General features: G+C 34.5%; 1 protein-coding gene across 1 annotated transcript in view; it reads right to left on the reverse strand.

Moving 5' to 3' along the window:
* Positions 1-14,902, reverse strand: part of LOC147078356 (cadherin-86C-like) — a 170,848-nt gene that overhangs the window by 39,906 nt on the left and 116,040 nt on the right. The window contains exons 3-4 of the mRNA XM_085958818.1: positions 13,726-13,916; positions 9,279-9,523 (exon numbers count right to left, since the gene is read on the reverse strand). Of these exons, the coding sequence (XP_085814944.1) occupies positions 9,279-9,523; positions 13,726-13,916 (436 nt within the window). The remainder of the gene's footprint in view (positions 1-9,278; positions 9,524-13,725; positions 13,917-14,902) is intronic.

The following is a 14,902-nucleotide window of genomic DNA, read 5'->3' on the forward strand; positions in this document are numbered from 1 at the left end:
CTGCGATTTTTTTTAAATTTAAAAAATGTTAATTATGTTTATATTATTTTTCAATATTTTCTATGATTGTGGTTTAGTGTGATACCTACAACACTGATTCGTAAGTACTGTTAAGTAAAAAGAAAACAATGTAGCAACAATCTTTAGAATCATGTAACGTAATAAATAATCGTGTTGTGTTCGTGAATGGTTATGACCCCAAATACCCCAAATCTTGAATAATTACAATCCAGATGTACTGTTTTTATTATTTTTATATAATACGATTTTCTTATATCGTAATCACGTAGGCATGCAAAATTAAGCTTTTAAGCTCCACCTGAGCTTTCAGCAACGAGAGCCGAATATTCACCATGATACAAGATTGAATTATAACTAATCATTTTTTGAACTTTGTATTTAATATATTTTTCTCATCAGAGGGCAATGGCCAATTGTAGGGGGTCTATAATTATACAGTGTCGGTCTTGGTTAGAGGGTGAATGACAAAAGTAATTTATTTGCACAGTGTGTTGTATCTGTCTACTCCTTCCAAGCGAGTATCTACAACGATTGTACCAAATCTCATTAATGTTTTCATGTTATGATGTATCTCAAAAAAACTTTATTGAACTAAAACTAACTGTAAGCAATCACATCAGATAACGTATCTACATAATATGATATTATTATGCATACGTTTGTTGTGCGAACATCTTAACATAGTCAGTAATTAATAATTATATTCAATATGTAGGTAAATCCAACAAAAATAAAAAGGTACATTTTTGCATAAATATAATTAATATTAGCTCCACGGTTAAGTAGTTGCAGAGTACCTACTATACTTAAGTTCGAATCTCGCCTCTAACAAAAGTCTCATCCAGACTCCAAAGAAATATTCCAATGAGTAAGTGTCTAACAATAAATTATCTCTATCTGTAAAATTGCTGGATAAATACCCGATGACGATACTGATAACGAGCTCTTATCTTTTACGAGTTTGTAGGTAGAGGAAGGACAAATTGTATTTGGGAGGTGTTAGTAGGTACCATTTGAAACTAAAGATACCAACACCTAAATGATTCGCTTCTTTCCGAAACTTCTACATCAAACTGTAATTATTCAAATGCTCTTCGAGCACAGGAAAATGGTTTGGGTGGGTTCATTTCGAAAAAATAAACATAATATTTTTTATTGATTTTTAATGAGCCGGGAGTGGGCCAGATTAAGAAATTCTACCAGGAGCCACTGGCTTCCACATTTACGCTGACTAGTACTTATAGCTTCTCATGACTTTAACCGCGGAATACCGCACCTTTCCCCGATACCTTCCCAATACACAGACACTCCGCAATTTGAGAGCAACATATTACAACACATTATTACGAGCTGTCCATCCACAAGATTAATTGAATTCCCATGGCTTAGCGGTCATAATTATTAGGATCGTTAGTGTCCGTTTGCGTCGTCCGCACTGTCTTGTCTTTTAAACATGCCGCAACGGAATATTAAAGCTAACATTGGATGCCTCAAATAGTTACACCAATTTATAAGTGCCACGGATCTTTCAGTGGCCCCAGGTGTTGCGTGTCGTTTAATGCCGAGAGAAGTGTATAAACTGTTCAGCTCAGTCATGAAGTCTTGACGAAGAATGAGAAGAAGTAATTTTCAATTTAAGTACCTAAATAATTTGTATTTGTTCCGTTCCATGTGCGAGCGCCTGGCTGAGACGTACCAATACGTGAAAGTACCTATATTTAGATTCTACCATATAAATGTCGACGTAATCAACATAGGACTCATAGTAGATTGTTGTAATTTGTAATTCGTGAGCCAAAGGTTCAAAATAGCGTTGAATTAATACGTACCTAGGTACTCAAGTTTCATTCATTGTCGCAGGTTCTACCGCAATTTTAGTGGAATCTTATTGAAACCTCATTGGTGGGATTCTTTCAATGGTGCGAAAACGTGGTTCAGTCACACTGCGATCTCTTTTAAATATGAATAATGAGACTGGCGTGAACAATTGATTTCAATTCTGGCCAGAAAAGCGTGGGCTTCGTCCAATCAACCCGTGAAAAAAGACCATTGTGCCATTCAAAACCATGTCAAAAAGGGGGCTTTGGAATGTGATATGCCTTTAACCTGCTATCACGAATCTCTGAATGAAGAGGTATGACGCAGATTCGTACAGGACCGGCAGGACTTCGCGAGTAATCCTAGATGACTGGTACGTTAATTTTATGTTATGATCAACTTACTATATTAATTATTATTTAATATTTATATGTTGTTTATAAGTTCAAAAATCAATTAAACTTCACCAATTCGATACATATTTAAATCATATCTTGTGGTATTGATTTAAAATAATACAACATGTGAATTACTTAGCCATGGGAATTGGATCCACTACCGTCTAATCATCAACCAACGGAAGGCGCAGTTTAATAGGCAGAATTGATGGAATCAATTTTTAGGTTTTCAAAATGTTTAATGAGCTATATTTATCATTAGTATACTATGTACACAATATATTCTTTAAGTATTTTATGATTTTAACAACCAACCTGTGAATTTTAGATAAAATAATAATACTGACTCTCGGGACAGTACCTACTTAACTCTATGAATTTCATAGAATCGCAAAATGGTCAATATCAATTAACTATTTTTTTATTCAACTAGTTGAACTATTTAACTATACATATTTGCATAACTTAGCCACGAAATCAATCGGGTATGGAGAAAGAAACCAGAGAGGCCAGAGATTAACACTTTGGAGGAGGCCTTCACCCGAAGAGGGGTTCTTACAAACTAAACAAACTAATTACATACCATTGTTCAATTTATAAACATTATCTAATATAAAGAATAAAAAATCTTAATATACCTATATATGTATTATACAAAAATATAAAAAATAATAATAATTAATATTATATAAACTAGAAAATAAGTAGATAATACAACCATAGATAGATATATATATGTTGTATATATATATTCATTAGATATAGTCATTTAACTGTCATTTACTTTTGTTTGTAAGAAATAAAAAGGCTTTTTATTTATTTATTTATATTTGCATAATATGCGATTTCTCAACCTACACAGGAATTAGGCATATACTAATGTGTTTATTGTTACGGTTGCTATCGTCGACTGTACTTAGATCTAAATCTAACATATCATATCAAAATTTGTCAATTTGAGAAAGTCTTGTTTGATTTTAATACATCGATAATATGGTGATTGACCCTGTAGTTCAGATCAGTGATTACATATATTTTGTAAAATTACAGCGAATTTGGCTGATATTCGACGGAAGTAAAAAAATGGCAAACATTTTGACTTTAAGTCTGGTTTACAAGTTACAAACAACGATTATGTATAGGTGTACATTGTAATGATTATGTGTTAATATATAAATTGTTTTTTTTATATATAATACTTATATAAAAAAGCAACCACGCGAATAATTCTCTACTCTCTACAATTAAAAAAAACTTAAGTATTTGTTATATTACATAGGTCACGTAAAAACATTATTATTTTTCTTACTCAATTACAAAAAATGTGGCAAGGCAAGCTGTACTTTTTCAAAAGCTTTTGGAAAATTTAATCAGGAATCACTACCCCACGTGAATACACAACGTGAACAACATTTATATTTGAGAAACGTATAAGTATATATTATTATTTATTATGTAGGTATATAGTAAATAGATGGATTGTTTTATGCGTTAAATATTTTGCAGATGATTGATAAGTATCATCATCATCAGCCGGGGTCGATACACTGCTCGATGAAGGCATCACTTAGGTCCCTTGTTCTTTGCTGTTATGTACATCCACCAAACTTTACGAGTTCGTATATCCAGCTGGTTTTAGGGCGTTTGGTGCCCCTTGAATACCACTGTTTTTTTGAACACTGAGTGTTTTATACGGTAATACTACCGAATAATTTGCAGTTAATTGAAGTTAATTTTAAGTGTATGTAATGCTAAATAAAATCAATAGACTGCGTTTTCAATAGGTACCTTCTCTGGGCTTGTAGTTGTTTTTTTTCTTTCTTTATTAAATACCACAAAAGACCGTGAAGCCAAATAATAGTGGTAAAATTCCCAGGCTTGAGGAATTTACATATTTTATTGTAAATATATTTTGACCTCACTGGGAATCGAACCCAGAACTCCGGTATGGAAGGCCAGCGGCTTACGCACTGAACCACGAGAGCTGCAATATTACCCAACATTATTCGATATGTCCAGAGAGATATAGGTTCTGTGTTGCCAATCCATCCCTGATGTAGCAATACTAAGAATGTACCTACAATTGTACCAACATCGAGAAATGAATTCAAATGTTCCCGACATACGGCGTCGTGTTTCAACGAAACATTTGCAATTTAAATCATATGTATCGAATGTTTCCCCTTGGGCGTCCTCTCCAACAGTAGCAAGTGTATAAGTAGAGAGTAGGGAGCTAGAGAGCAGTTATATTATCTACTCTACCTCTCCTCTACAATATCCGCGTAATAGTTGATTGTTTCCAATTGTAGGGAATTATTGTTCGTAGATGATAGCTCTGCTTGTAGATAATGACTTTTCCATGTTTGATCGTGCGATAGATTTGCAAATAATCTGCGTATTTCTGCCGAGATTGGGAGATCGACCGAAGATAATTTTATCTTTTTCGTTTGTAACAAACAACCAGTGTTGTTCTACACTCTATACAAATGCCATCTATCGGCTCGCTAAACGATATTCTCGTAATAGGTAGGTACTAATAACCGATGGAGCCAACACATCCCGATTTTTGTGAGGCGAGTATTTTTTCAAACATGATACTTCACACTTTCAAATGGCTTATGGAATTAAGGTTTATTTCATTAAATTCAGCAATCGGTGTACATAAAAAGTTAAAAATCAAAAGCTACAGCTTGTATTGCATTGAACATATACCAAAATACTAGATACTTTGTACCTTCCTGCGTTTATTATATCGCCTGTACTCGTGCATGAATTTTCTCGCGCCAATAGTGTGTATTTTAAATTATCGTGATAGTAACTGTTTACACGAGAAAGTGCCTGCTGTCTCGCTAATCTCATTCTTCAAGGGTAAGAGAGACGCGATGTTGTCATTGTATGGTGCTATTTAACCGGTTGTGAAAATTGGTAAACGTCAAAAATGTTTTGGGTGGTGTAGTTCGTTTTTTTGGCAGGTCCGCCACTATCATTCTACTGCGCAGGCGCAGATATCACACAAATTCCAACAGTCGTCTGAAAATTCAGAAACTTCTGAACTTTTTTGATCCATGAATACAATTTTGAAACTTGCATGATAATATGTGTTTACACGTGCATTTCCTCGTTATGGCCTCGATAATACATACTGTCAGCGGTAAATCCATGCACGCGCAAACGGGGTATTATGTTTTTGTAATTTTTGATGAATTGAAATGCATTTTTCTTTGTTATATTTATATTGTATGCCTACTGAAAGAAAAAAAAATACATAGGTAGGTACTACTAATATATTTACCTGATAATATTATGTCCAAAAAGAACATGCTTGGGAAAACGTAATTTAAGATTTTTCAACCGCTTGATGTGAAGTGGCTTCCGGCTTTTTGGTTTAGAGATTTCAAGTTTCGGTTATTAGGTGGGTTTGCTCTGAAATAAATGATAATTTACGTACTGTATCTGTATTTAACTAATTTTCTGTAAATCATTGGCATTGAGCTACAATCAAAATAATAATCACCAAGATATAATTATGAAATTATATTGATGCCAGTTTTCTACAAAATTACTGCGTCTTAAGCAAAATTAAATATTCCACAATGTATAATTAAACGTGATCATTAATTTACCTAAGTACCATATAAAGAGATGGATTGTCAATTTTATCGTACAGTTCAAACGAGCCGGTTCGAGCCACGAAGAGGGCAGCACTATGCACCCACAATATAAGTTGCTAATGTAATTCCGTAAAAGGCAAACAGTAAGCTCATTCAAATTATGGACCCGACCACTTTTTTGGCCCATAAGCACTAATGGAATTTTATCATTAAAGTAGATGATTGCTTATATTAGTTATTTTCTCATACGACAGCATTTTGGCTAATAGACTCGAGCTAAATGAAAACAGGGCATCCAGATTTGGTATAGCGTATTTTTGTAACGAACTTGAACTGAACTTGAAAATTATTATAATTATAGACTGGAATAGATACAGGCTATACCGAATTTACATTATAAAAAGCCATTGAATATCCATTACATAATAATTATTATTTCCAATTTTATTTTTGTTATTATATTTTAGTCACTTCTTGATAATAAATACCTCTATTAGTTTATTAAAATTAATTAAAACGACGTTGTGAAGGGTCGCATAGCAAAAAGGCTTAAAAAAATTACGTACTAAAAAGTGCGGGAAATATGTAGTTAAATTAGTCCGCTAGAATCGAAAGATTCAAAATATTTACCTATGTCACTATTATGAGAGCCGGGACACGATGGAAAATCGCGTCCCGTGGTGTCGTTGCATTCTCGCTTAATGAAATTAGGAAAATCGACGAACAGATGTCACTGAAAACTGCTGAAAGCTTCGCTGAAAATCAAAGCGCGGGAAATAAATTCGGGAAAATACAAACACCTATGATAACATGATGAGCGCCGGGATGCGTGGAAAATTGCTCTCCCGTGGCGTTGTCGTATTATTGGAGAAAATGAAAGAATAAAATGTCACTCGATAGCGAAACGGTTGAAAGCTTTGCGTTATAAAAAAAACGCGCGAATTACTACCATCAAATAACTCGGAATAGTACGAGAGTATTATTAATATAATCTACCTATGCTGTGTTATGAACTCCGGTTGATGCGGGAATATCGAGTCGCGTGGAGTCCTCGCATTCATTTCATCGTGGAAACTGTTGAGAGCTCCGTGAAAATACGGCGAACGGAGCGAAGGCGGGAAATAGCTGCGTCAAAATCGAGATACTGTAATTTCGTATTTACCTCCTACATTATTATGTGCGCCGGGATTCTCGGGAATATTGACTCGTGCGGAGTCCTCGCTTTCGTACGTCATCCGAGACATGGGAAGTGATTAGCAGAGAGAGAAGCTGCGCGCGATTGAAAACCGACATATTGCATCGCAGACCAAAAAGGCAAAGAAGCACGATATAATAAGATTCTGAAATAGAAACGGTACGCTGATTATTTCGCTATGCGAGTAGTCGCTGGACAAATACCGACATTTAGTGGTACATATTATTATTATCCAAAATGATAAAGCGGCCGAAAAACAATGTAACCGAGATTAGAGAATGGAGCTAGATGTTTTTGTGCGCACAATTGTTCAAAACCTTCTAATAATTATTATGGGCAATCACTATGTTATTGGGCAGGAATATTGACTTGAGTGCAATGGTATATAATAATATAATATATTATATAATATTATCGTATGTCAAGAATTTCTGTAGTGTAGATAGTGGAGCGATTGATAGATCAACGTCATAAACAATGCGCGGGAAATAAATGGTCAAATAGCACAGCGTAAATAATCGGTGTTCACAATTTAATTTACCTCCTCAGTATTATGGGCGCCTGGGTGTAAGAGAATATCGAGTCGCGTGGAGTCATCGCGTCGCACTCATCGAGTGTTTTATTTGGAAGCACGCTTGGTTTTGGAACGATTGAGTCGTTTGCAGTGTAAGTAAAGCGCGGGAATAATGAAGTTGGAATATTACAAAATAAATTTATCTCCTATGCCCTTATGAATGCCGCGATGAGTTCGAATATCGAGTCGTGTGATGAAGTCGCATTCGACAGTAATAAGCCGCTTTCATTGGTCGAAACCAACCGCATGCATGCTTTTCCTCAGATAAATTATTGAAAAATTAATAAATAGTTTAAATCACTAGAGTTAATTTTAATTATCAAATGCGTCATCAGAAAGGCTTAAATGTATATATATTGAAGAAACCTTATTAGGGAGGAACAATGGTAAAAAGGTCCACTATTACAAACCATGAAAAAATAAAATTAGAGAATTTATTTATACCTACATTTTTTGATACAAAAATGACAGTTACTTCAAACTGTAAATGCTCTTAGCGATTTTTATTGGAATAACAGAAGGTTCCAAAAAATTAATCATCTTTGGTTGCGACACAGCACATTCTTTATTCCCTGGTTGTGACTGACGTGTAATGGATCTTTTTTGTTTGAAACTAATATAGTCAGTACTCACTACTCAGTAGTCACCTTAAAGTGCTTCTCGTAGTTTTATGAAGATTACAGTACATATTTTTACAAATATTAACTATTTTCTATAGGTTTTTTTAGGTTTAGACTATGTTGTACTTAGTTACCGGATACCTGATTGGTAGGAATGTGTGTTTTTGAGGTGTAACTTTTTAATGGTGAGATCGAGAGCGAATCAGGTTGATGTGTAATGAAAAAGGTCACATCCGATTCGAAAATCGAAAATAAAAAAACAAAAACCACCCTTGGTTGACAGCCGAGCGCGTTACTGCACCATTGCGGCAGTGGCTATTTTTTTTCCAGAAAACTCAGTACTACACGACGAAGTGGATGAGGTGGATATCTTTGTTTTTGAATCGGACAGCCGACCGCGTAAATCGCTCGATGATCACGTGGCTATGAATTAAAAAAAAACAGAATCGCTGGTTGACGTAATTATGCCGAAATCAGCGGCACAATGATCAAAAAAGTCTCGAAAGAAAAATACAAATGCGTCTAGTACAAAATAATGTATAAGAAAAAAACTGGGATGTCAGTCGCACATCCCACTATTAAATATTTGCAAAGCGCGGGAAATAACAATTGAAGTTTAATACCGCCAAATTTGCAAAATGTAGTTGATATGAATTCAGATACCGCTGGGAGCATTATGGGCTCCGGAGTGTTTAGGCATATCGAGTCGCGTGGAATAGTCGCATCTCGTAATCCAAAATGTAAGGAATACGTTCTAAAACTACCAAATAGATGTCACTGTAATCACGTTAGCTCAAACACGCAAAAAAATATAGAATAGCCAGGAAATTGAAAATGAAATCTTTTTAAAACAAATTTTATTTATTATGAGAGCCAAAATAATATTCGGGCATATTATCGAATGACGTAGAATAGTCGCATAGCATATGAAAGTGGAATGAAATGAATGTTACTTTCGTTATGTGACATAATAAAGCGCGGGAAATATTGACGTCGCAGCGCCCATGTCGGGAAATTGCAAATGAGTCGGTTTCTGTTTACCTCTGGGACCATTATGAGAGCCGGGATGTGTGGAAAAATCGTGTCGCGAGGCGTCGTCGCGTTCGTCGCTGTGATGGAGCACGATATGCGGCTTGTGCGGCCTTTCGTGTTGCGGGCGGACACCCGGAAGTCCACGTAGCGCCCTGGTTCCAGCCGCCGCTGAAGAATGACGTTCGCTTGGCAGACATGGTTGTAGCGGTCGCACGGTAGCGTTTGGACCGAAACGTCCGACCGGCCAGCATCACCTGTGGAACAAAACATTAAATCAACCATTATAATTAATTAAGAATCAATATTACAATACACACTAACTTGAAATTGGTGAGGGTCCACACAGGGAACTCAGAAATTTTTCTGTGAGTCCATATAATTATTTGTGTGTTGGTTTGTGACCTCAGGTCACATTTATCGTTAATTTCAGTAACGCACGGGGTTGTTAGGTGCGAAAAATATTAATTTAACGTGAAGTGCATAATAGGATGCCAAAAAGATGCATAAAAACATAACACGAATCGTAGGTAGGTATGTAAGTTCTTTTCGGTGTAAGTAATTATAATATGTACATATACAAATATCATATTTGCTTGAATTTAATAAAAATATATTAGGTAGAGGAAGGACAAACTCTTCTAGCATTGCGGCCACAATGCGGTCATTTTGCAACGGTGTTGGTATCATTTGAAAATATTTACTAAATATAATTGTATTTTTATCCCTATATAAATGTACGATGATAAACTTGCATTTGCGAAGCGAAAAGGGTGTAAAGAACATTTAACGAAATTAAGCTATTTATGGGGTAAGATTTTTTTAAATTTGAATCTAGCTTCAGCGCCCCAAAGGTATCAGCAGGACTTATTCCATGACAAAGTTATATATTTTGTGGTTATATTTATAGTCAGTGGAAATATATGACGAAACCATTTTTTATATTGAAGATGCAAAATATCACTTACAACCTTTTGGTATAGCAATCTCAATTGGTAGCTTTTTTCACTACACACCCCGTGGTTCCGTAAAAGAATTAAGAATAAGCACAATACATATTATATAACTTAGGTATACAACAACTCATTATTTGATTGATGGATAAAATCGACACTTGCAATAAATTTAATAGGAAATTTAAATTCTGCCATGATCAATCAACACCATGAAACCATACTTAAAATATTATATTGATGGACATGCCTGATTTTTTTCTACCTATACGAAATAGTAATGAATCGTAATAGCTTAAAAATATTATGACATCAATTTTATTATTGACAATGCAATTTATTTGGTAAAATTATATTATACTATACTACAGGTAACCATTGAATTATAATTCAACATAATTGTACCCTATTTTATTATGCACATAGAAAATTAATCTCCGGTACCATACTGCCCTCTCAAAATAAATGATTGACAATACTTTGGAATAATTATTCACGATCAATAATTAATAATTTTAAATCAGGTTGCCTTAACCACTTTACCACATTTGAAATGTTGTGATTTACACTTTTTTATTATAAAAAATAATCAAAGAAGACATCCTAAATTGATGTCGTAATATGCGGTTACTTATATGGTAGGTACATACGCGTTTGAAATTTTTTAAATATATATTTTTTTTAAATCATCATTAATTTATTATTGATGCACGTTTATCTATTATTGATACATCCGTGAAAACCGATAGAACTTTTTGACAATAATTGACAGTGATTCATCAGCATTTCAGTGTGGTTGAATACCTATATTGGCACATTGAAAGATGGCGGATATAACTTTTGTTTAAATCTGTCATCTTTGCCATGTTTTAACGTTTCGTCATTATGTAAATTCACATTTTTGTGAATTTTGTGATTGTTCATCTAAAGATTCTAAATGCTAATGATTTAGTAGGTTGCTTGTACCAAACTCGGTCTGTTTTTTCTCAAGCAGTTATAGCTACATTTTGTATAATAATGTGAGTATGTATTTTGATTTCAGTACAAGTCAAAAACGTTTCGTAATCGAAAAGGTTAATGATAGACTCCATACATTACATCGCTATGTCCGATCGGAGGTTATATTAACTCCCGCTCTATGCTGACAATATCATAAGGTTACCACAAACGACACGTCTTCGCTCGAGGATCCTTTCTGGAGTGGAGGACGAGCTGCTTCAGACTAAAATGGAGCAGAATAATGTGTGGTGACGTGAATGGTAGGCATCGGGCATATGGAACCTCGGTCCAATTGTGGATCTGCTAAACGAGCTTTCTGGTTTTTATGTTTCTACGCAAATATAGCGTGTGTGAACTGAATCCGGAGTAGGCGCATTCTAGAAATGCTTATATGATGCATACGTGGGGCTTTAAAGAGTCCTCAATTTACGAGTATGGTGAGATTCAGACCACGGAGCATATCGTGAAGGAGTTTCAGCCATACACCAAGCCAAATCGGCAACTCTTGCATGAATTGATGCATTGCCGGTTCTTCTGTGACCTGACGTGTTCTGTGATTTTCTTTATAATGTCGTTTTCTTTTTCATCAAAATGGTTTACTTTTAATTTAAATTTATTGTATTAGGCAATAGCCATATGTATAATATGAATATTAAATTAACAGATTTTATTCCACATGGCCGTATACCTATAATTACAATAGTAATAGAGACCAGTTAAATAATATTATAAGGATTTAAGTTTTGTACTATTCCATTTAAGTCGTTTTTTGCGACCCGGGGATCGCGTTTTGGCAACTCCATGCACTATGCACACTTACCAATGGCAAATACACACTGATTCCACCAAGTACCCTCGTTCAATAGTTATATTATTAATAATTCGAAGCTAGTATTTGATCACCCGAAAAATGGTTGCATAACCAAGAAGTAGTAAAATAATGGATTTCCGGTACAAAGAAATGAATAAACATTTCAAACTTCATTGTAAGCTAATCTGAGACTTCATAAGAAATCTGCATTTTGTTTTGTTTCTGGTCTTCATGGTTGTATATCCTTGATTAAATCCAATGTTGAATGAAATTGAAATAGTCATCTCTACAAGTCGTTCGGGACAATAGCTAGGACTGCATAATTTATTTTATTTTTCAAGAGTCATTGTAAAATGTAAATCGACTAGGTAACGAGTGCGTGCCCGTTTAGAATTCGGTTTGATCGGACATGCTCGCCCGCCAGAACAAACCAATGGAGAGGATATCGAACAAATAATGTTATTTTGTGTTACTATAGAAAAAATCGAAGCGTTTCGTGGAACAGTAGAAATAAAATCAATTACAAATACACGCGCGAGTAGACAACTGTTGATTCAGATAAATAAATCATTAATTTTGACATCACAATATGAAGACGTGATGGGCTAAAAACTCATTATGCTGTTTTATTTTTGTTTAGTTTTGTGCTCGGCAAATTAATAGGTATACTTACATAATAAATAACATATTCGTAAATTGACTACATAAAATATAATGAAGGCATTAATTTTTGTAACACAAACTAAATTTAATGGTGTCAAAAGGATTTGAGTGTTTGAAATGTGAATTGTCTTCTTTTGGTGATATTTTTCTCGTTGATTGACAATTAATTAGTCCGTTTCTTTTGTCTTTGAATATTATTATACCAATAGACTATTGTTTATTGAAAATACATATATTATATTCAAAGGGCTAAGCTTCTTTAGTAAAACAAGGGTGTCAATTAAAAATAATTGAGTTTTGTGCTTTAGACCACGTTCTGACATTACGATGAGGTAGGATGAAACAAAAAATCCTAAATTTTGTATGATTTTGTACTATTAGTAATATAAAAAACAAGTTTTGAAACATCGATCTTTATAATGAGAGGAAGAAATCATAAAGTTAAAATTGTCAATGCTAATTAATTGCATCTATAGGTGCAATTGCGATATCAGAATAAAGTTTATCAAAATTAAGGGCCAAAGCACACTGCGAGTGGCCATGCATGCTGCGCTGTGCGCGCAACGCACGGCTTCTTGCAGTGTTCTCCGACACTAAAATGTACTACATTCATAGTAAATACGTCATCGTCATATATGAGGTCCTTTTTTACTAATTGCATTTATATTACATTCTGAATTTAACAAACAGCTTTGATCGTGAGGACATCTCAACTGATTAGGTTTAAAATGTTGGTTAAAATTTATAAAATAAACTTGGAAAACAAAAACGATGTTATGACGTAGGTATTTAATTATTTTCTTGATGTGAAATTAGCATACTGAATGAAGACTGAGAACATACCACTAAAATATTTATCCAAAATGATCTTCTTAGAATAATGAAAGTCCTCTTCTCAATCTTTATTCATCGAGAGGATTTAGAAGAGACATTTCAAACAATTGAAAGTTAAGAACAGATAGAGAGCGATAACTTTGTGAGATTTAGAAGATAAATAGGAGAAAATTCACAGGAAACCAGAAAATACACTCACCGATCATCTCGAACTGCAGCGGATAATCAAAGTCCTTATCGTGAGCCCGAATGCGGTAGATAACCGAGCCGACCGCTGCGTCGGACGGCACGAGAACGAGCTGCATCAGGGTCGTAGGATCGAACACGGGGTCGCCGCATTCCGCCGGCCACGATAGCGTCAGTACCAGGAGCGCAGCACGACACAATGCCCTGAGGAGGTAACACAATATTATTTAGATTGCCAGTCGTGAATGTGTAGCGAGCGGTGTTATTTTCTACCTATTTATTTATGCTCTCCTGATTGCGATGACGTTTCAAAATCGGATTTTCCACGAGATTTATTGCCCCATAAATGTCGCCCGTTTTCTTTTAGTACACAATACACAGACGTTTTACTATCTTCTGAATAAACTTTCTGATTTTATCTGATACACTTTTGCTCTTTTCCTTCATTTTGAAAAACATAAATATATACCTAAGTAGACGTTTTACATAATTATTATGATATTAAGTAAAATATGTAGACTGAACTAAATGAGTCTTCTTCGAACTGACCAATCATTATATTCTTTTTTTAAATTATGATTAACTATTACTACTTTATACTATGAGTAACTAAACTATTATTAATATTCAATCTATGAAAGCAATTGATTGAATTGAAATTACATTAAAAACTAATTATTATACACCTATTATTATGTAAATATATCGTGAATATCAGTGATTATTGTTCTTCCTAGAAGGCCGAGGTGAAGGCATAATCTGTCATTTATAATAATATGCAAATTGGGAGGACACATTGTTCAAACAAACCGCTTCGGACATTGATATATCCCGCTTGCGTGAGAGTCAATTCAGGTGGTCGTCGTTTTATAAATTTTTAAAATAGTGACTGCCTAGCTCATTCGCTGTCTTTTTGTTGTGTTGTGTTTATTAAGCTGTTTTTTTTATTTATTAAATATTGATAAAATCGTTGTGATCGTCTTAAATTTATAATAAATTTGAATATATTGAGATATAGACACTTTATAGAAAAGGCAAAGAACAGCATGATCTAATAAATTAATATATTCACCAAGGCCCCCACATCTTGAAGCGGGCCCTCAGGCTAGGTTCGTTACCGGGCCCCCTACCTATCGCTATAGTTAAAGGTTGTATGACGCTCTAAAAATTAAGGGTATTCATTGTATTAT

Source organism: Rhyacophila brunnea, unplaced genomic scaffold, assembly GCF_057557595.1.
Source record: "Rhyacophila brunnea isolate RB1 unplaced genomic scaffold, BYU_Rbru_1.0 scaffold_11, whole genome shotgun sequence".
NCBI classification, from domain to species: Eukaryota; Metazoa; Arthropoda; class Insecta; order Trichoptera; family Rhyacophilidae; genus Rhyacophila; species Rhyacophila brunnea.